Source organism: Delphinus delphis, chromosome 3 (assembly GCF_949987515.2).
Source record: "Delphinus delphis chromosome 3, mDelDel1.2, whole genome shotgun sequence".
Lineage (NCBI taxonomy): Eukaryota > Metazoa > Chordata > Mammalia > Artiodactyla > Delphinidae > Delphinus > Delphinus delphis.
The window spans coordinates 26235091-26257745 of record NC_082685.1 but is presented as its reverse complement, the minus strand read 5'-3'; the positions used below and the strand labels follow the sequence as shown (position 1 = coordinate 26257745).

The 22655-nt window shown below is 54.6% G+C and overlaps 1 protein-coding gene across 1 annotated transcript in view; it reads left to right on the top strand.

Annotated features, from left to right (window-relative positions):
• FGF18 (fibroblast growth factor 18) overlaps positions 1–22655 on the top strand; it is a 34197-nt gene that overhangs the window by 8947 nt on the left and 2595 nt on the right. The window contains exons 3-4 of the mRNA XM_060006795.2: positions 5858–6038; positions 17852–17958. Coding sequence (XP_059862778.1) covers positions 5858–6038; positions 17852–17958 — 288 coding nt within the window. The remainder of the gene's footprint in view (positions 1–5857; positions 6039–17851; positions 17959–22655) is intronic.

The window sequence follows — 22655 nt, the reverse complement described above, 5'->3', positions numbered from 1 at the left end:
ATGGCTTGTGGCTGGAGCCAATTGCTTTCCTGAATGGGAGAAAGGAGGTGGGTGACAGAGAGAAAGGAGAATAGAGCAGGAGAGGGTGAAGAGACGGGGAGCGGAGGTTCTAGGCTGGACTGGATTCAAATCTTGATTCTTTTTTGCACCAATTTTGTGCCTTTGGACAAGCAATGTAACCTCTCTGAGCCTCAGTTTCCTCATCTGTAAAATGGGGATGATAACCGTACCAACTCATAGGGCTGCTCTGGGGATGACGTAAGATAAGTTAGTTAAAGTACTTCTTAGTATGGAGAACATGCTCCATAAGTAGTGACTGTTTAGAAAATAAGAAAAAAGAAAAAAAAAGGTGACTCTCCTTACTTATGTTTTTCTGAGGTAAATAATTGTAAGCAATCTCATTCTGCTGATGAGAAAACTGAGGGTTAAAGAGATCAAGTAAGTTGGTGATTTTGGGGTGGAGCCAGGTCACACCCGAGGTCAGTGAGTGCTATTGTTGAACGTGTGTGATGTGGGTGTGCTGATGTAACGTGTGTATTAGCTGATGTGTGATGTGGCAGATGTTGGTGTGAGGCGAGCCCAGGAAGAAATAGGAAGCCGCTTCAGACATGACTTCAGAGCCAGGAGTGGATGGGTGAGGTTGAAACCTTCGGTCAGAGGGAGCAACTGTGGTTATCGGATTCCCTGGCGGGAGGGGGAACCTGGGTTGACGTCTGTAAGCTGGCCCTGGGGTTGGAGTGGGGCTCACCCCAACCTCTTTTCACCCCATGGTAGTTTCCCCCCGAGGTGCCTAAGAGAGGAGGCTTGGAAGCTAGGCGGGGGCTGGATGGTAAAGGACTACATGCGAGCGCTGTGCAATGGGTAGTGGGGAGCCAGGCAGATTTGGGAGCAGGAAAACCCCTCACCTCGTGCACTAGAGCCTGAGACTGCAGGCGGAAGGTGGCGGGCTCTGTCCCACTAAGCACCGCGTCCGTGCTGGGATCTCGGGTTGCAGCCCCTGTGCAATTCCCGGATCGGGGAGTGAATATTTCCACCAGAGCGCAAGCCCCTCAGAGAAGGGGTGGGTCGCCCTGGGGGGTAACAAGGGTCTCAGCCAGGCTGCAGGGGGACCCCACGGTAGGCTACCCTGCTGCGGGAAAAGCTATCTCGACCTCAAAGATAATCCGTGAGTATGGGGTGGGGGAAGGAGAGCCTTTGGTAAGGCACCTTGCTCTGCCCCAGGAGACACCCTGTCTGTGCCAGCCGTGCTCGCCTTGCGAGAGCCGCAGCATTTTGATTTTTGTCACACTGCAGCTTTTCAGTGCCCCTGATGATTATGCACCTGGATGGGTTTAGAGAGCAGCTCTGACTGTTCTAGGAAGTCCTGGAAGACAGGCCCCCTCTTGGGCGGCGAGGCCGAGTAGCAGGAAAGGAGGAGCGAGAGGATGTTCCTGAGTGGCCCCGCTCTGCATGCGCTCTGCAGGCAGGCCCTGGAGCTCTGTGGCCCCGGAGAGGTGCCTCAGAGGTCCAGTCTGTGAGATGGACTCTAACTGGTGCCTACCTCCACGGGTGCTTAAGGAATTTGACGAGGTACCATGTCTTGAGGGCTTCTTAGCAGAGTGCCTGGAACAGAGGAAAGCTTAGCAATTGATGGCTTTAAAAACCCTCTCTGGGACACTTGCTCATCTGGGTAGTAAGTGATGGGGCTGATTTTGGCTGCCAGGTTTTCCTCTTCCTGGCCACAGTGATTTAGCAGACATTTGCCAGGTGCCTTCTGGGGGCAGACCTGGAGGTTCAGGGATGAACCAGGGAAACTGGACTCTGGGGACAGTAAGCCATTACAGTAGTGTCCAGAGGCTGTAAGCCAGCCTGAGGCCGGAGGGCAGGAAATACTTCCAGAGGAGGTACCTGAGGGCAGGTGTCATCCGGGCAGAAGGGCTGTGCAAAGACCTGGAGCCCCCCAGAGGCCTTGCGCAGGAAGCCCAGGGGTCTTCCTGCCTTTTCAAAAGGACGGACTCTGTTTCCATGTCCGATGCCGCCCCTGTTACCGCCCTCGGGATTGATGTGGCCACAGAGTACGGCTTAAATGGTGGAAGCTGGGCAAGATGGATTGTTCCCCCGCATCCTGGGGAAGGGCCGCTGGAGAGCCCCTGCTGACCCTGGGTCACCCATGCTGCCTCTGTCCAGTGGGCCAGGGAGAAAATCATTAATGGGAGGCTGGCTTCTGGGGCAGGGCAGTTCCCCTAGGGGACCTGGGGTGAGGAGATTGGTTTGACCTCTGGTCAATAAGGTCTCCTGTGAGCAGGAGGAGATCTGGAGGACAGGGAGGGAGGCCGGAGGCCTGGCCTTGGGGGAGGGGACAGGGCCAGGCCACCTCGGGAAGTCCTTCCAGGAAGGTTGAGGGCCACGGGCGGGGGTTCTTCAGGACACATGCCCACCAGGTGTGGGCCTCAGGGGGCACTGGAGCTCTATCCTCCCTAAGCATTAGGATGTGAAATGAGGCAAGTCCCAGGTGTGAGATTGGGCTGTGAACGGGCTGGCCGTTTAGGGTAGTGGAAGTGAAGAGTGTGCACTCTGGGTGCACCAGCGGCCAGGCCCTGCACCACCGGGCTGTGCAGCTCAAAGCAACTGACTTAACTCTCCTGAGCCTTAGTTTCTACATCTGTTAAATGGGGGTGATAAGCATTCCCACGTCCTGGGGTTGTCGGGATGATCAAAAGCAATAACATCTTCCCAAACCGTAATCTGAGCGGCAGAAGTTCCTCGTCTCAAAGGACGTGAGAGTGTGATCCCCTTGTGTCCTGGGGAGGCTTCTGTTAGCAGGGCTTCACCAAGAGCCTCTTAAAGGGCTCCCTTGTATCCTCTCAGCAGTTATTTGTGTCTGCTGAGCGCTTAAATCTGTACCAGGCAACTGTTCTAAGACTGTATGTTTAATATTCAGAGCAACCCACAAGGTGGATGCCATTGTCACCACTCTCAGTAAGTTGCCTGGGGACCCTTAGCTAGGGAGTGGCTAACCCTGGGGTTTTTTGTGTTTTTTAAGAGTATAGTTGATTTACAATGTTGCATTAATTTCTGCTGTACAACAAAGTGTATCAGTTATACATACACATATATCCACCCTTTTTTAGATTCTTTTCCCATATAGGTCATTACAGAGTATTGAGAAGAGTTCCCTGTGCTATACAGTAGGTCCTTATTAGTTATCTATTTTATATATAGTGGTGTGTATATGTCATCCTGGTCTCCCAATTTATCCCCCCACCCCTTTCCCCCCGGTAACCATAAGTTTGTTTTCTATACCTGTGACTCTATTTATCCTTTGTAAACAAGTCCCTCTGTACCGTTTTTTTAGATTCCACGTATAAGTGATATCATATGATATTTGTCTTTCTCTGTCTGACTTATTTCACTCAGTATGACAGTCTCCAGGTCCATCCATGTTGCTGCAAATGGTATTATTTCATTCTTTTTTATGGCTGAGTAATAGTCCATTGTATATATATGAACCACATCTTCTTTATTCATTCCTCTGTTGATGGACATTTAGGTTGCTTCCATGTCCTGGCTGTTGTAGATAGTGCTGCAGTGAATGCTGGGGTGCAAATGTCACTTCGAATTATGGCCTTCTCTGGATGTATGCTCAGGACTGGATTTTGAACCCGGATCCTGCTCACCACTGTACTGGTGGGGCCCACTGAGGTGGAGCTGAAAGCAACACTTTGGGGCCACATGGCCTGGGGCTAACTCTGCCATTGCTTGCTCTGTGACCTTGTTGGTTCAGCTTCGGAGCCTCAGTTTCCTCATCTGTAATGTGACCTAATGTTTCCACCCTGAGGATGATAGTGAAAGTTCAATAATGTCGTCCAGGTGAAGTGTCTGTGGAGCCTAGGCTGGGATTGGAGGACATGTGCAGGTCAGCAGGGGAACAGAGACCCTGCAATGAGGAAAACATGGTCCCTACCCTGGAGAGCTCACAACTGAGAGCTGAGACAGATGCTTGGGCAGCCCCAATTCCAAGAGCCCCATCATGGGCTGAGTGGGGTCACGCTCTTGTGGGAACGGGGTCCTGCAAGCCTAGCGTGCCTAGAACAAACGCAGAACGCTGTCTGGACTTCAAGAATTGTTCAGCTTTCTGGTTAAGATGGGCTGGGACAGGCATACAATTATCAGGGCGTAGGAAAACCTAATTCAATGCTGAATGGGATGACAGACTCCACATCTTTTCAATGTTCACTTGTTCATTCATACATTTGACAAATGTTTGAGTTCCTACTATGCTGTGTGCTGGAGATAGAGCAGAAAACAAGTGGGGGAGACAGACAAAAACTAGATAAATAGATGTTATGTGAGGTTGATCAATGCTAGAAAGAAAATCAAAGCATGGTAGAGAGATGAGGAGTGACAGAAGTGGGGGCTGCCTCAGAGAAGCAGTCAAGGAAGTCCTGTCTCAGGACGTGACATGTGAGCAGAATGAATTAGAGGAGCCAGAGTGCAAAAATCTGGGAAAGAGCACTGAAGCAGAGGGAAGAGCAAGTGCAAAGGCCCTGAGGCATGTGTGTATTTTGTGTTTGGAATGCTCAGAGCCCTAATAAGACAGCCAGTGTAACTGGTGGGGAAGGAGTGGTAAAAGATGAAGGTGGAAAGCAGTTGGGGGCTCATCTTTTTTTTTTTTTTTTGCGGTACGCGGGCCTCTCACTGTTGTGGCCTCTCCCGTTGCGGAGCACAGGCTCCGGACGCGCAGGCTCAGTGGCCATGGCTCACGGGCCCAGCCGCTCCGCGGCATGTGGGATCTTCCCGGACCGGGGCACGAACCCGTGTCCCCTGCATCGGCAGGCGGACTCTTAACCACTGCACCACCAGGGAAGTCTGGGGGCTCATCTTGCAGGGCCCTGAGGCCCTGGTGGGGACATTTATCTAAATGCGATGGGAAGCCCCGGAGAGTTTGGAGGGGAGGGTTGCACAAGGTGATTGGGTTTGGGAAGATGGACTACCAGGGGGAAAGAGTAGAAGCAGGAGGCTGGTGAGGAGGTGGGTGCAAATTGTCTACGTGAGAGGCCGTGTTCAGGGAAAGAAGACGGGAGAGATACGTGCTGGCGTAGCCAGAGGTGGCTTCCTGGAGAGTGTGGTCGGACATGAGCTAAACCTCCAGGGATACAGGGAATTTTGATGAGAGATGCTAAGCAAAGGCTTCTCCACGAGGGGCTAGGGATGTGGTCAAATGCTTGGTGGTGGAGGCGAGCATAGGACACTTGGGATGTGGAGAGGAGACCGCCCCCAGCATCAGCTCCAGGGGGAGAAATGACATTGGGCTCTGGTTCATTCGTTCCCAGGAAGAAATTTGCCAGGTCTCCTTCCTTCCCTGCTGAGGACCTAAACAGGAATTAACTGCCCCCATCCATTTCCCATCTCCATATTGATTTTGGTACTTTTCTTCCCATTTGCTCACTGTATCCTAACAGCCACCCTGGGGTGTAGTCAGGCTGGAGGCTCTGCTCCCCTGTTTTACTGGGGAAGAACCTGAGGCGGAACAAACCATGGGCCCAAGGTCACATGGGAAACTCCACTCCATCCTTCTTGCTTTAATTTGGGGGTGTGTTGGAAAGATAGCAAATGTTGCTGTCAAATAGACCTAAACCTGATTCTTAGCTTTGCTGCTTCCTGGCTGGGCCACCTTGGGCAACTTACCTCATCTCTCTGAGCCTCAGTTGCCTCATCTGTGAAATGGGGGTGGTAACAGGGCAATTACGAGCGTGTGCTGATGCCTGACCCAGAGCTGACATAGAGGAGACCCTGGCTCTTTGTTGTGAATGTGGTTCCTGCACACAGGGACTCTGGACTTCCAGAGTAGCTCACCATCTCCCCTTTCCCTGCTCAGGTGCTGGTGGCCGAGGAGAACGTGGACTTCCGCATCCACGTGGAGAACCAGACGCGGGCTCGGGACGATGTGAGCCGTAAGCAGCTGCGGCTGTACCAGCTCTACAGCCGGACCAGCGGGAAGCACATTCAGGTCCTGGGCCGTAGGATCAGCGCCCGCGGCGAGGACGGGGACAAGTATGGTAAGTGTCAACCCCCTCCCCCCCCCCTCGACCGTGTACACATTCTTCCCGGCCTCTGAGACCTCAGGTTCAAATCCCAGCTCTGCCGTGTCCTGGCTGTGTGATCTTGCGCCTGGCGCTGAGCCTTTCTGGGCCTCAGTTTCCTCATCTATAAAATGGGGATGCAGTAGTGCATCCCTGAGAGCCTTATTGGGAGTAGTAACTGAAGACATGAATAAAGCATGCTCTTGCTGGTAAATGCCCCATAAATGCCAGTCGTCATGGGTATCCGTGGCAACCTGCTCCCCACGGCATTGCTTCCCCAGGTTCAGATGCTCGGAGGGGTGGGAGCCTCTGGGGCACGCTTTTTGGATGCTGGTGGTGGTGGTGGAAATTGGCCCGGCGTGAGTGTGTGTGCGCATATGTGCATATGTGTGTGACAGTGTGTGTGCATGTGCACAGGCCTGTGTGTGTGTGCTCTGCGGGCCTGAGCTTGTGCACCTGTGAGGCGTGGGCACTCACAGCACCTTGGGCCATGGTCCCCATGACCTGCCCTTGACCCTGGAACTGCCCAGCTCTCTTCTGGGGTGTTTAGGAAGCATCACCTGCCCCAAGCTGCCTCTGCAGAGGGGCTGGGAGGAGTGAAATAACCCTGACTCCCTTCCCTCCCTAAGCCCCCAACCCACAAAGACCCTCCGCAGTGAGTGAAGCAGGCAGGACTCCTCCCTCCCAGAGCCTGGAGGGGATTTAGGGGCCAGACACTGAGCAAATACTGACCACACCTCCATCGCTTCCTACCTTCTCAGGCCCAGGTTCTGGGAGGTGTCCCAGGCCCCAGCCTTGGGTGGGGGGGAGCCGGGGCTGTAGGTGGCCACGGTACGTGCGTGCCTGCGGCCGAGCCTGCCGGCCTGGGTTTCTCCGAGATGATGCTCCGTCTGCCCGCCAGCCCCTGCCCATTGCAGTCAAGACATGACAACAAGACAAATAATTTCTTGGATCTTTTATCTTGGACACCATTTATTTTCCCTCAGCCCCGGGGCAGGACTGACCTCATGGTAGGGCCCAAGTGTGGCAGCTGCACCGTCACTGGGGGCTGGGCCAGGCCGGGCTGGGCAGGGCTGGGCCACGCTGGGCTCCTGCTTCTCCAGGCCAGCTGCCTCCCCTCCCTTCTCCTGCCCCATCACTCTTTACTGCCTCCATCCCTCCCTCCCTCGTCCCCCTTCTTCCTTTCTCAGTCTGGCTGCTTCTCCTTTTATCTGGGCAACTCTCTCTCTGAGTCCTTCTCCCTTCCTTCTGGCTGTTTCTGTCCATTTCTCTGGCTCCCCCCTCCTCACCATCTCTGTCTTTCTCCCTGCTTCCCTCTCTCCGACCACAGCTTTCCATCCCTCCTCCCCACCTCTCCCAGGCCCTCTGCTGGCCGCCTCTCTGGGGCCTCGTCTCTCTGTGCCCCCCCTCCGTGGACGCCTGGCTGTGCTGGGCAGACCCAGGTGCTGGTTTTCCCTGGGATCTGCTGTCCAGTTGCTGCCAGGGAAGGGGCAGCTGGCTGGCTGGGGCGGGAGGGAGGTGCCCTCCTGGGGAGTCCCCGGAGCTCTGGCTGGCCCCTCCAGGCTGGGAGAGTACAGGGGGGTCAGACTCTGGTCTGAACCATCTGTCCAGGCTCTGAGATAGGAGTCAAGAGCTTGGGAGGGAGAGGAGGCCGGAAATGGCCGGCCCCTCCCTCCAGAAGCCACTTGTCCTCTCATTTCCTCTGCCTGGACTGGAGACTGGGGGGATCTCACCTGCTGTGTAACCTTGCCTTCTCTGAGCCTCAGTTTCCCTCTGTACATTACAAGGGCTGTACCAGAGCAGTGCTTCTTAAACACTAACGTGCATCGGAATCACTGAGGGTTCTTATTACAATGCTGATGTTGATTCAGAGAGTCTGGGTTGGGGCCTTGAGCTCTGCATGTCTAACAAGCGCCCTGGTGGTGCTGGGGGACCACCCCTGGAGTATCCAGGGACTCGCCCGCCTTGGCTTCTCCTCCAGCTCCACAAACTCTAGATTTAATGATTCTCTGTCAGGGAATATGTTTATCATTCCTCCAATCCCCCAACACCCAGGGCAGCCAGGGGCCTTGCTGGCCGCTGAGGCTGCTCTATTTAAATGTCGCATTAGAAACGCAGATGAGGCGAAGGGATCCCATCTGCGAGCCCTGGGAGAGGAAGTGAGACAATGGAGCCAATTGAGGCTTCCAATCTAGATAATCAATACAAATATTATTGGGAGGGTGATTTATGTGGCCAAGCCGGGCAGGAGGATGGGGCTGTGTTAGAGGCTTGCCCTGCCTGTGGGGGAGGGGCAGCCAGTAGTCCTCAGTCAGGCCAGGGGGCCCAGGATGGTCTGAGAACCTGCTCCCTCCTTCTCAGGGCTCCATCCAGCTGAAAGAATGGTGTCTTCTGAGACTTGCATTCATACACAGTTAGAATGCAGTCTGGGAATTTCAGCAAACACCAAGTATAAACAATGCCTATAAATGCCTGGAATCTGGAATCCCCAGAAACGCCCGGAGTCTCAGATCTGAGTCTGTACAACACTCAGAATCTCAGATTTGACAGCGTCCCGAGGCGCTAGACCCCATAGGCAGGTAGGTGCAAGATGCAGGCCCACCTTTGTCTGGGTGCCCCGCCCGGGAGCTCTTGGCCGACTTTGCAGAGTGGGCAGTCTTCGGTGAAACCTGCATAGATGTCAGCCAGGCTTCTACACCAGGCTCTTCTGCAAGAGTTTCTCCCCATGGCTCCCTGAAGCTTTCCCGGAGCACTCTGAGGGCCCTGAGGTTGGCTGTTCCAGGAATGCAGGACTTTCTTAGCTTTAGGTTCGGCTCTGGAGGGAGAGGTATGCTGCCCAGGGGGCTAAAGGCTTAGGTAGTGGGACACCTGGCAGGCCAGGAACTGGGGGAGGGCCACCCTGCCCACCCGGGATTATTACATCAGCCCCTCCCCTTCCTGCCCTTGGTCCTGGTCACCTTTGGCCTGCAGGTAGTTGCCACCTTGAAGAAACAGCACTGGGCCAGGAGGCAGGACCCCTGGGTTCCAGTGGCAGCTCGGTCGCTGAGCAGCCCCCAGTGCGGGGGACAAGCATGTCTGGCTCTGGGCCTGGTTTCTTCACCTGCCAAGCAAGGATGAGAAGGCCCCACTCTACCTGCCTCCAAGGTTGATGCCCTTCAGCTGGGATGTGGAGGTGTCAGCACCCCCTGGCTACAGGAAGCAGGGCTGCTGGGTGGTGGGACTTGAGTCTCAGCAGAGGAGCACCTGGGGTCAGCTGAGCCAGCCCTCAGGGAGTGGGAGGGGCCCCAGCACCAGGGATGGTGGTGTGGGAGCAACTCTGCTTTTATAAGCCACATGGTTGGATATTCCTGCCTATTTTCATTTGCAGAAAAGGGCTTCTCTACCTGATTAAGAAAAAAAGGCCAGAACACCCAAGGTTTTGCAGTAGGCCAGCCTCCCAGGACTGACAGTGCCCAGAACATCCCCGAGCAGGCCTCCGGAGGGGCTGTGATAGCCAGGGAGGTGGTCTTTTGAGAGGGTGGGCATGTGGACTCTGGAGTCGAATGGAATTGGAATCTCAGTTCCACCACTTACGAGCTGGAGACCTTAGGTGTGTGTTAGCCTTTCTGGTCCTGTTTACTCTTTTGTAAAATGGGGTAATTGAAATGAGAGAATATCTTATTCTCAAAGAGTATATGATTATTAAAGCAAGAATATTCATAATAACCACCTGAACTCCGTGCTGTTGTATGGCGGCAGGGGGGTACCGTCATAGGCTCAGGTGAAGGTTTCCCCTCTCGAGAACGGATTCATGCGGCTTCCAGAAGGGATACTGCTTCCCTCCCCTTAGTGGGGCCCTGGCATGTCAGCTGCGGTTTAGAAGAGGCTTCTTCAGCATGATTCCAAGCAGCAGGGCGGACTGGCCACGCTCTGGCTGCCGTCTCAGGCTGGATGCGGAAGGGTATCTCGACCCTTCTGTTGCGTGCGGTCCGGTCTCTCAGTTCACACCTGGATCCCTCCCTCACTGGGCGGTACAGCGGTGAGTGAGACCACCCAGGCCCAACCCTCAAGGAGCTCCCAGGCGAGAGCCCCTTCTCCTTTCTAGGGGCTGACTCTGAGTAGGAAGAGCCTGGGTCCCTCACTCTCGGTGTCCCCTTGGGCACTTTCCATCCCGTCCCTGCATCAGTGAGTTTCCTCACAATTGTGGGAAGGCATGGGCAGGGCACCGAGTGTGTACTGTGTGGGCTTGTTCCAGTTAGGCATGGATTAGTCTGTGATTCCAGCTGTGTCACCACTGCTCAGGGTCACAGGGAGTCAGCCTGCCCCAGCATGGGCTCTGCCCCTCGAGGCAGCTCCCCCGTTCACCCTTGCCCCTCTGAGAACGTGAGCTCCTTGAAAGCAGTGACCTTTCTGCCTGTCTGCATGTCCAGTACATGTCCTGAGAGCAGGCCCCCCTTAAAGGTTACTGGATAAATGAATAAAATAATTACGGGGCCACGCAAAGCACGATCAGGGGCTGACTTGCGTGACTCACCTAGGAAAGTATGTGGGGTCTTCCAGGGCTTTTGCTGGAAGTGGGAGGGGGCCCTCTGGTCCCCATGTCTCTCATTCTGGTACCTGCTGCAGGGCTGTGCTGGAGCAAGGAGCCAGGTCCTTTGGGCTGGCTGGTGTGGCTGAGGCAGCAGAGACTCTCTTCTCTGAGTCTGACGGCCCATAGTCCCTTCTCCGTACCACAGTCCAAAACGTGAGACTGTGTCACTCTGTTAGTCAAAGGCTCTCAGCTCATTTAGAATGCAGTCCAAGTCCCTGGCTCGGCAGCAAGGCCTGGTGTAGCCTGGCTCCTGACTCGCACACTAACCTTGGGCTCTACTGCCCCGTCCTTGCCCGCTCTGCTCCAGCCCCAGCGAGCTTCCTGCTGCCCTTGGAACACGCCAAGCATGTCCCCAGCTAAGGGCCTTTGCTGTGTCCTCAGCCTGGGGACGCCCTTCTCCCAGATGTCCCCATGGCTTTTGCTCCCTCGCCGTTCAGTTGTCCCCTTATCAGGGAATTCCTGTCTCTGTCCTCTCGTGGGTATGTTTCTCTTCCTAGCACTTATTGCTACCTGAGGTTCTGGTAAGTATTTAGTTATTCGCTCTCTGTGTCTCCTGTTATAGTGTAAACTCTAAGGCTAGGCCGCTTCAGTCTATTGTGTTCACTGCCGTATCCCCTGCACAGAGCCAGCCACAAACAACGGTTCAGTACATGCTTGGGCCAGTGAATACATGGCTGACCCATGTGTGCGTCCGGGAATGTAGATGGGACCACTTCCCCGGGGCGGGGGCAAGTGCCTGGCACAGAGCCCAGCACACAGTAGGTACTTGGGCAATCCGTGCTCCCTTCCTCTTCTCCTGTCCTCCTCTCCCATCCTTCCTTCCAGCCAGCCTTGCATCTTGCAACAAGGATACAGTGAGCGACAGGACCAGCTTCCCCGAGGGGCGCTCCCAGCTGGGAAGGGGCATTAATATCTCTGTCTGAACCCCCTGCCCTCTGAGCTCATGTTCCACGACTTCTGTCCCCAGTGAGGAGTGGCCACCCACACGTCGCTGACTCTGCAGCTCAAGTGGCCACATGAGAGATACAGCTAGGATTAAATATAGCTCCCGATCGATCCTATTGATTCTTTCTCTCTTCCTTTCCAGCTCGCCCACGTGGCCTGCGAACCTCCTTGGGGGACTTTAGGAGAAGGGGAACCGTGGGCATCTTTGGGGAAAGGCCACAGTGGGTGTGTGTGGGTGTGGGAGGATAGCGATGCTGAAACATCTCCAGAAAGGGCTCCTTCCCCCCACCCCCACTCCTTTCCCTTCCCCTCCCCTCGACCTGGTCCACCTTCAGAGGGGAGGAAGGGAGTATGGTTTGGTGTGACCTCCCAGTGCCTTTTGTGGCAAGGACGTTTCCTCGCCGCAGGATGATGCCTGGAGAGTGGCCAGCAGCCTTGTCAGCGCTGGAATTGTAGCGGCCGGCTGGCCGGCTTCTGGCCACCCCGTGCAGGGTCTGGGTACGGCCAGCTCTGCCCAGCCTCTCGCTGGCTCCCAGCTCCCCCACTGCTCTCTCAGGTCTTGGGGATTTAACCCCGAGGCTTGGGGGGAAAAGAAACCAATTCTCCTGCTTAGCTTTTTCCAGTTCCCTTTCTCTGGGTCTTCTGTGTCCCTCTTTGTATGTGTCTGTCTGGCTCTCTGTCTGCCTCTTGGTCTTTCCCTGTCGTTTCCTACCCTTCAAACCAAAAGTCCTTAAAGTGACGCTATGGATTGCCCGCAGGGAAGCCCAGCTAGGGAATCACACTGGAATCAGTCAATCAATCCATCCATCAAAGTCATTTCTTTTTTCTCTGCCATGGCTGACCTGCCTGATGTCTGTCCTGCTCTGCTCACCTCTGTCTGAATCTCTCTGTCTCAGGCTAGCTCCAGAGTTACTCTGCCTGTGTTCAAATCCTGGTCCTACTGCGTGACTCTGGCAAGTAACTTGACTGCTCAGGGCCTCAGTTTCTTCATCTGTAAAATGGGTGTAATCGTGCCTACCTCATGGGGTTGTTGTGAGGATCTAATGAGACATTCCACATTCAGACTCCAAGCACAGTGCCTGACAGATGGTAAATGCTCAAATAAGTATTAACAGTTTTTGTTTTGTTTTGTTTTTTTAATTGTCATTGTTACTCCATGCATTTAAAAGAAACAGGGAAAAAAAGACAGCATGAGTTCTTATTGAAAGGGCTTTCTTTCCGGCTCCTTTTTCTTCCACTTTCTCTTTTTCCTTTTCTGCTTTCCTCTCTCAATGCTGGAGAAGGGATTGGGTCCTTCGAGCTCCTGGCCCCCAGCCATGGGCAGGCGCTGGGCTTCTGCTCTGTGCTGGGCCCTGGTAAGACTGGCTCTGTGGACTTTGCCTTCAGGGGAGCTGGGTTGTGGAACCCCCGCCCCCGCATCCTGCACTCACTCACCCTCTGGTGCGTGCAGCCTTTCCTTCTAGTCAAAACCAGATCTGAAGTCATTTCATGCCTCTCTGGCTGCGGTTTGAACCCAGACTTGGGTGCTCCTATGGGCACCCCCACCTCCCAGAATCAGCTCGAAGGTATTTTCCTCAGGGTGACCGTTGGCACCCCTTCCTCCCTCAAGGTCATTTGGAAGCGGAGCTGAGGAGGGATGGGCCCCAACCTTTGGCTCTTTGGGCACCCCAACCCACAGACCTCTGCCTCAAGAAGGTGAGGTCAAGTGAAGACCTTCTCTGCCTGCCTTTGGTGTTCGTTCACTCACTAACTCCCCCAGGAAAGGGACTGGCGTGGAGGAGAAGTGACCGGTGGGGGAGACAGGCTAAGACCCAGACTTCCGTGTTAGCCTGCCTGGGTTTGAATCCTGCCTGCGTTTTAACTTCATCCCTGTCTGACCTTGGGACTTAATTTTCTCACCTGTAAAATGGGGATAATAAAAAAATAGTTCTAATCTCCTGGAATTGTTGTAAGGATGGGTGGGTAGGAGCTCAGAGTTCTAGTGAGTGGCAGGAGTAACATGGTGGGGTGGGTGGGTAGAGGGAAGAGTTGCTAAGGGCATTGACCTGGAATCAGAGACTTGGTTTGAACTTCTACCCTGCTTTTACTACCTGTGTACCATTAGGCAAGTCCCTTTACCTCCCTGAATCTCATTTGCTTTAACTTTTAAGTAGCTTTATTCATACCTACCTCACCAAGCCCTTTATGCACTTACTAAAATTTACTTATTGTTCATTTGCTGTGAGCCAGGTATGGGCTAGGTGCTAGAAACCACAGTGGTGAATGAGACAGTTAAGGGCCTGCCTTCATGGAGCTTACCTTCCAGTGGATAGAGACAGACAATAGAAAAGGTAGCAAATAAAACAACTTGGGGAAGAGCTCTGAGGAAAATGGAGCGGGGCTGGGGGCTTCCCTGGTGGTGCAGTGGTTGGGAGTTTGCCTGCCGATGCAAGGGACGCGGGTTCGTGACCTGGTCCGGGAGGATCCCACATGCCGCGGAGCGGCTGGGCCCGTGAGCTGTGGCCGCTGAGCCTGCGCGTCCGGAGCCTGTGCTCCTCAGCGGGAGAGGCCACAACAGTGAGAGGCCCGCGTGCCGCAAAAAAAAAAAAAAAAAAAAAAAAAAAAGAAAGAAAATGGAGCAGGGGGTGGCTAGAGCTGAGCTGGGAGGATAGTACAACATGGGACAGCATGGCCAGGGAAGGCCTCTCTGAGGAGGTGGCATCTGAGCTGAGATGTCAACCTAGGAAGTGAGAAGCCACTATGGGAAGCTCTGGGCAAAGCAATCTCCAGGCAGAGGAAAAGTGCAAAGGCCCTGAGGTGGGAGTGTGCTTAGTGTCTTAGAGCAGGAACAGTAAGGAGGCTTGTGTGGCTGGAGGGCGGTGAGGGAGGGAGGGAGGTGGGAGCAGGCAGCAGGGGCCAGACCACGTGCCCCTTCCGGTCCCCGTAAAGAGTCTGGATTTTTAGTGGGTTGGAGATCCACAGGAGGCTTTAGCAGGGACGAGGCACAATTAATTTTATATTTTAAAAGGATCCTTCTGGCTGCTGTGTAGAGAAGAGACTGCTGGGGACAAGAGTGGCAGAGAGAGGATGGGGGCATGCCAGGGTGGTGAGGGACGAGATACCATCCTCAACCCCTTCTGCCTGGCCTGGGACAGACACGAGCACGGAACTGACCGGAGATGAGGTCGCTAGCTCCTGAGAGCTGCATCCTGGGGGCTTGGGGCTTGAGTCAAGAGAAGGGGGAGCGTGATGCTGAGGACCAGGCAGGCTCTGGGGCAAACCTGGTCTGAGCGGGCGGAGCCTCTCTTTCTGTCTTTCTGAGAAATGCTGCTGCTATTACTCCCCAAAGACTTTACATAATCCTGGCCCGGCTTGCTCCTCATTATGTCATGTGCTGAGTGGAGTCTAGGTCACTCCATGGCTTGTTGCAGTCGGGGAAGAACAGACTTCTGGCTCCCTGGGCACAGAGGCTGGTGCAGACCCTGCCCTCGCTGGGGTGAGGGAGACTGGCTCGCAGGGGTGGAGGTGCGGTCCAGCCCCAGCCCCAGGCCCTTTGGATGGCTTAGGCAGAGGCCAGGGCTTCCTGAGATGGGCTGTGGTTAATGAGAGCTGGGGGTTGTGCTTTGAGCCAAGTCTCCCCAGAGCTGGGGGCCCTCCTCTGGGACCCAGGCCCCAGCAGGGGGAGCCAGGCAGACCTGACGTCAGCCCTTCCTGCTGGGTTGCTTCTCTGAACCTCAGTTTCCTACACTGTAAAAAGGGGACAAAGGTACCCAAGCTCGTGGGCATATGTGACGTTAGCAGGCTCACATGGGAGCCAGATCCAGCGTGTAGTAGGAGCTCTTCTGAGGACAGAGGCCCAGCCATGTGCTGGGGGAGGGCAGACAGAGCAGTTTTCTCCTTGGACTCACTTGGAGTTGCCTGGGCCCCAGCCCTGTGGCCTCACCCTCTTCTTAGGGTTTCCCATGCCTGCCCCTCTCCAATGCCAGAGACATTCAGGATAGGGTCAAGCCCCATTCCCACGGCGTGGGTAAGGAAACTGGGGCTCAGAGGGGTGTGTGGCTTACTCAAGGTCACACCCCCAGGATGGCAATTCCAGAAATGGAATCAGACCCCATGAATCCCAGTCTAAGGCATTTTCTGATGCACTCACAGTGTGGGGTGCCTGCGCCCCTGGAGGATGCTGAGGAAGTTCAGGACAGAGGGCACACTTTGGGGAGGCAAGTTTTGTTCCACCTCTGCCCTTTTACACACGTCTGATTTTTTTTCCACTACTTTTTTTTTTTTTTTTTGTCTGGGAAAACAGTTTTGTTTTGCAGTTATTAGGAAACTTAAACAATAATTACTGAGCTTCCCCTCCCCAGCCTCTGAGAACAGGGTGCTAGGCCCTTTACAGCATCATTTTATATAATCGTCACCATAACTGTTGAAGATTGGAGATGACTATTCCCATTTCACAGATGAAGAAACTGAGGCCCAAGGTCATACAGTGACCAGTGGGGCCAGGGATTCCTATCCATGTCTGTGCATTTCAAAGCTCTCACCTATCCCCTTATACATGCTACCTTCGTCAGAAGCTCCTAGAGTTGGGGACCCTCCTGACCCCCCAACAACCCCCATCCCGTGTGGGGCCTGAGCTTTGTGAGGAGATACAGAAAGCATGTCCCAGAGCTGCTGTGATGTTTGGCCCTTGGTTCCCAGGGACCAAGCTAAGAGGAGAGTTAATGGGGAATTTGAGTTAAGGGGAACAGGGAACATGAAGGGCTTGTAACCCCCTATCTCAGTGTTGGTTAATATTCTCAACTCAGTGGTTTACTAGGGATGGGGGAAGGTGGAGAGAAGAATGTGCCCCCCACCCTTGTTCCTAGAATTACTAAATTCTTGTTAGATCTTTAAATTTTATGTAAATTCTTCTTTTTTTCCTTGGAAAGGTGGGTATCATATTTTAATTAGTAGTGGTGTCAAAGGAAGGCTAGATTAATTATTGGAAATCCTGAGTTCCAGGTGGTTTTAATTTTCACAGCAGGGCACCAGGGTATATATTTAAACTTTTTTTTTTATTAAAATCATACCTAGTGTATTTTAGGGGCACTGAGGTACACTCTTTGTGGCTCCAAGGATACTGTGTTTAGGGCTATGATTTTTGTTATTGAGAAGCAAGTCCCTTGTCACTGAAATAAAAATTTTGTGGGTGAGGGAGGGGCAGGTGCTGGGAAGCAAAGAGTCAGGGGAGGGAGGGTGAGAATGGGGAGTGCCTCATAGGCAAAGAAGTGGGTGGTAGCGGTGGGAAATCCAGGCGCAGGGATTCAGGTTCAGAGAGGGCACATGACCTGCCAAAGTCACACAGCACCTTACTGGGGAGAAAATGTGGACTGGCAGAGGGACAGGGAGGGGTCTCACAGTATGCCTAATCAAGAGGCAGTCACCCTTTGGCCACTTGAGGTCCTTGTTTAGTCAGGCCTTTGGGGATCAGCTCTGGACACCCCCATCCTGAGGGAGGCTCTGTGGAGCATAGATGGTTTAGCATGGGGCCTCCCACTCCTCACCAGGGGGTACTGGGTCCTGGTTGGGACTTCCGGGCTCCTGGGAGGTAGTTATTCTTCAGCCTTGGTGGCCTTGATTGAGGAAGGTGAAATATTATGCAGATAGCCTCCTTTCCCCAGGGACTCAAAATACCCCTCCCTGACCCTTCCCCACTTCAAGTGGCCAGGGCACTCCCTCACCCATATCCCCAGAGGGGAGGGGACTCTCCAGCTGTTGTTTTCCCTGGAGGAAGGGGCCTGTGACCTAAATTTTGGAGGAAGCAGCTTGGCATTCCACAAGGCAAGGTGTGTGTGTGTGTGTTTTGTGTGCATGTGTGTGTGCGTGTGTGTGTGTGGTGTGCATGCCTGTGTGAGCTCACGTGCCTCTGAATGTCTGACCCCTTAGTCCAGAGACTGCTGCTTTTCTGGGGTTATTTGTGTGGCTGTCTGTCCTGCCTTGGGGAAGGGTATTGGCGGAGGAGGGGAAGTGGATGATGAGGGGAGGAGAAGGCACACTGGTCTTCAGCCACAAGGGGCGATCTGGGTCCCAAGTGGAGTCAAGAGAGGCTGGGAGTCGGGGAACAGGTGTCAGACAGCTTCTCTCCCTGCCTAAGGGGCAGGGTGCTCCCGAGAGACCTGTCAGAGGCATCCCCCATGCCTGATTTTGGGGCAGTGGGAGGTCCAGGGACAGGGTCAGGGATCATGTCACTGAGTCTTTAGGCCAGCCATTGCCCCTGGTAAAAAAATGTGTCTTGTTCTCCTTCTGCCTTTCGAAGCCCAGCTCCTAGTGGAGACAGATACCTTCGGTAGTCAAGTCCGGATCAAGGGCAAGGAGACGGAATTCTACCTGTGTATGAACCGGAAAGGCAAGCTTGTGGGGAAGGTAAGTGATGGTCTAGATTGGGTGGGTCCCCCGGCAGCTCTGGGTAGCTGGAACAGTGCGTCCAGGGCCCTATCATTCCCAAGTGGAAAACAGGCCCCATGAATGTGTGTGTGTGTGTGCGCGCGCGTGTGTGTGTGTGTGTGTGTGAGAGAAGTCCCAGGGACTTCTCTGTCCCCGCACCTGCAGCCTGCCAGGCCGAGGTATCTGTGGCTGTGACTTTGGTGAGCACGCAGGGCCCTGATCTCTCCTGGTGGATGTGGAGCTCTGGCTTGCTTGGTAGCGGGAGAATCCTCGAGGGGTTCTGAGGCTCCCTGCCTGAATGTACCTGATGTCTGGGAACAGGGAACCATTAGGCCAAGGGCAGGGGCTGCAGCACTGTTTTAACAATCACCAGGGGTTTTACGACTCCTCAAAGCAGCGCCTCTGGAACCCAGCAGCGTCGTCAGCTCGCCTCATGATTCTAGCATTTCAGGAAGATTTTATTACTTTGGAATAGGCAAGAGAGCTGCATGTAACAAATTAGGGCAGGGGTGGGGTGTGGACCCACGTGCCAGGGGTTCTGAGCCTCCACTGATGCTGCGTTTTGATGCTGCCCCCCTTTTTCCTAGTGTCTGTTTGTGAAGTTCATACACTTGCTTCCTTTGGATGTTCCAGTGGAAAGCATTACTGGTGGTAGCTCTATAGTGGCACGCTCCATGTTCCCTTCGCTCTGCAGGGACCCGACTCACCCCCTATCCAGTTTGTATATTGGAGGGGGCTGTGGCTTCTGCTGGACAGGTGGAGTGCGGGGTGGAGGGTAGACCCAGATTCCAAGGAGGATGGCTTCTTCTACTTGCATTTATTACACCTTGTTGGGGGGAAGGAAGCATAACCTCAACTCCTGTTTAAGCCATGGTTTTGACTTCCTGAATCCCTCAATTCTTATCCGTCTCCCCTCCCCCATTCCCAAGTGCCTGTAGAGGAGGTAACAGGCCAGGGACCTGTTACCTGGCTGGACAGAGCCAGGGTATTGTTGCTTATTATTTGTTAATAACAACGGTACCAATAGCCTCTGTTAATTGAGCACCTGCTTTCTGCCGGGCACTGAGCAAAAATGCTCCAAAATAATCCCAAGGGGTTGGTACCGCCACCATCCCCATTTCCCAGATGAGAAAGCTGAGGCTTGGCCACATCCGGGCACTTGTCCCAGGTCCCACGCTAGAGGTAGGCGGGCTTCAAAGCCCGGTTTGGAAGGCAAAGGAATCCAGCAGCACTGCCCACACCGACTGGAGCTTCTCAAAGAGCAAAATAATAGTAATCCATGTAGCGCCGCCCCGGGATGCCAAGGAGTGGTTTTAATTAGTGATTCACTTTCCGCGTCCCGAGGCCGGCCCGCCGGCCAGCGAGGGGGTCCGGGGCAGGGGCGGCGGGCAGGCCGGGCGCCGGGTGCCCTGGCCTGGCCGTGCGTTTCCTGTGGCGGCGCGGCAAGCACCGCGTCAGGCGCTTTGTTCTCCTGCCCGCCTGGGCCGCCTCCCAGGCCCAACCTGCTTGCAGTTGTGGGCCCGGCTTTCTCCCCCCAACCTTTTTTTTTTTTCTGTTTAAAGGAGGGGCCGCGCTGCAGCCCGCCGTGCCCAGTGCCTGCGCGCCCCTCCCTCCCCGTCTACGCGGTTCCCGGCATCTTGACCCCAGGAGGGCCGTCTTGGGGTCAAAAGAACAGCCCCGTCCCTTCGGGCTGCTCCCCGCCGCCGGCCGCCCTCCGCCCGCCCGCCGGCTGGCCGCTGAGTCACCGCTTCCACAGGAGCCGGCTCCGATTTCCTGCCCCCTCGCCCTCTCTCCCGTCATTAATATTGGGGATGGTTCAGCTGGCGGCGAGGCTCCGCGTAGCCCAGGGAGGCTCGCCCCCGCCCGCCCCCTCCTCTCCCCTCCCCTCGCTCCGCCCCGCTTGCTGCATTTCCCCCCATCATCCCTTTCCGGTCTTCTGGGCTGACCTGGGAGGCTCCAAGGGCGCCCCACCAACCCACCGCACCCTAGTCCTGACTTTGCCCTGGGCAGGTCCCCCTGTTGGCCTCTGCCTAGCCTAGCGCCCCTCACTCTCTGGCTCCTGCAGCTGGAACCCCAGGCCCTTGGGTTGCTGTTTCATCACAGACGCCCCAGCCAGTCAGACCCCGGTCCTGGAATTACTCTTGATAGCTGGTGTGTCTGCTGCTTCCCTAACTCCTGCCTCTGTTCTGGCCTCATACCTTCTGGGGAATAATGTCCCTCAGCGGCCTCAGGCTCCACCTCCAGGCCTTTCCCCGGTGCCCACCCTCAGCTTTCTAAAGCACAAAAGGGATCAGGTCTTCCCCACCCTCTGCCCCCAGCTCAGCTCAGAACCAGCCCCTGGGTCCTCACCACCTACCCGAGAAAGGCTACACTCCTCGGGGAGAGCTTCCCCGCCCTCATGGTCCTCATGTCACGGACTCACGGCACTGCCCGCCTCTACTCCCTGAGGGGGCCTTCAGGCTTTGTGCGTGCCGTACCCTCTGCCAGGACTGCCCTTCCCTTGACCGTCCGCCCGAGTTCTGGCTCATCCTGCCGTAGCCTCTGGCTTCACTGACTGCTCAGTCAGCGCACCCGCCCTGAAGCCCAGAGCCCGTCACACAGCTGTCTCTCCGTTCTGCTAACCTGGGTTGTCACTGTCTGTCTTCGTGCCTGCACCCCCCACTGCATCCAATTGTGGGTCCATCCATCATGCTTCTTGGACCTGCCCGAAGGGCTGCAGGGGCACCAAAGAAATAGAAATGCGGGTGCTTGCTTTCTGAGGATGGACTCTTAACCTACGGCCAGAATTAGCCACCTGAGGCCCAGGAATCCAAGTGCCCTGACCTCCCTGAGCCTCAGTGTCCTCACCTGTAAAATGGGAAGATACCACTGGCACTTAGTAGGCACTTACTTGTTGAACATGAGTTACCTTCCTCTTTGAAGCCGGGTCCTTCACCTGTGGGACTCCTTGACCTCAGCTTAGGCTCTGGCTCCTTTGGCTCAAGAGGATAGCTTCCTTGGATGGTCTTGACCCTGGGTGTCAATCTTCTACATATCTGGCCACAGCTGGATGCATCTGCTGAGCCCCCAGCAGAGCCTTTGCCAATGTTCCAGACCCTTGGCTGTGCTACTCACTCTGCTGCATTGTACCCATCATATACCAGAGCTCTTCTCCCCCGCTTCTCCTTGCCACCTCTCTGGACCCCACGTCCACCTGACCTAGGAGATAGTACTTCCTTTCATTCCATAAAGAGTTGTTGAGTGTCAAACACTATGTACTAGGCAGTTTTTCCCCATTTGTGGAGATTCAACCCAGACGGATTTTTCTCATCTGCCCCCTCCTGTGTGATTACTGGTGTGTCCTCTTTGGGGCAACATAGGGCCCCAGACCCTTTCAGGGCAGAGGGTACCCTGCCTACCACTGTATCTTTGTGAAGACTGCTTTGGTTGGAAGTGACTGAAACCCAATTCAAAATGCCTTTAAGCATAAAAGGACTTTTTTGCCTATGTAACTAAAAACGTCCAGGGGGTAGTTCTAGTTTCAAGGAAGACTAGATCTAGGGGCCAAATGATGTGATCAGGATTCAGTCTTCAGGTCAAATAGAAGGAATAGGACTCCAGTTTGGAAAGAAGGAGGTTGGAGGTGGCAGAGGAGGAGAGATGATCAAATTCTACTAAATCACCAAGGTTCTGGGATGGGCTCTTCACTTACTCTCTAAATATTGATGATCTGCCTTGCCTGGACTGATTGAGTCAGCATTTTCAGAGGTGAGGCCCATGCATATGTGTTTTTTAAAATCTCTGCAGGCCGTAAGCAGGGTTATAGAGGTACTCAGCAGAGGTGAGGGTCAAGCCCCGGGACAGCCTACTGTTAGTTTCTTATCCACTGGGTCTGAGTTCGTGGTGGGGAACTTGTGACCATCATAGGCCCCATGGCTCCTCCCAAGGGGCTGCTGACCTCTGGAGTGTCGGGAATCTCAGCCTGAAGCCCAGATCCTCAACCCAGACGTGAATGAGCACGTGTGCCAGGCAGTGTGCTGGCCCTTGAAACTCCGAGTTCTTGCTTCATGCCCGCGGTGGCTCTGTGGGCCTGGGGGAGGGCAGGTGTTTTGATGGGCAGCGCCCACTCTTCCATACCCTTTCTCCTCATGGGCCTGTCTGGCGCTAGACAGCAGAGACGCGAGCTACGTGTGGCAAACGCAGGTTCAAATCCTGGCTCTGCTACTTAACAAGCTCCGTGACCTCGGGAAAGCCATTTTTGCCTCTTTGAACTGTTTTCTTCTACCGGGTAGAGTCTACCTTAGCAAGTTATGAGGATTAAGTGAGACAATGCATGTGGAAATGTCTGGCCTGTAGTTGGCGATCAATAAATTCTGAATGATTGAGTGAATGGACGAGGAGGGAGACCAAGGCTGGCAGGCAGAGAGCTCCAGCCCTCTGCTCACTCTTCTCGGCACATCCCGCAGAGGAGGGGCCTCTCATAGCTCATGACTGTCTCTGGAACATTCGTAAGAGATCCAGGAGGCAGAGTCCGTTTTCTTTTGGAGGAAAACCCATTCATGTGTCAACCCCACCATTTCTATCCCAGCAGAGCTCTCATCCATTTAACCACAGATGCTCTGGGCACCCCTGTCTTGGGCTAAGATTTGTGCTGAGCCAGGAGAGCAACTGAGAAGCAGTCCTGACCTCCTGAAGCT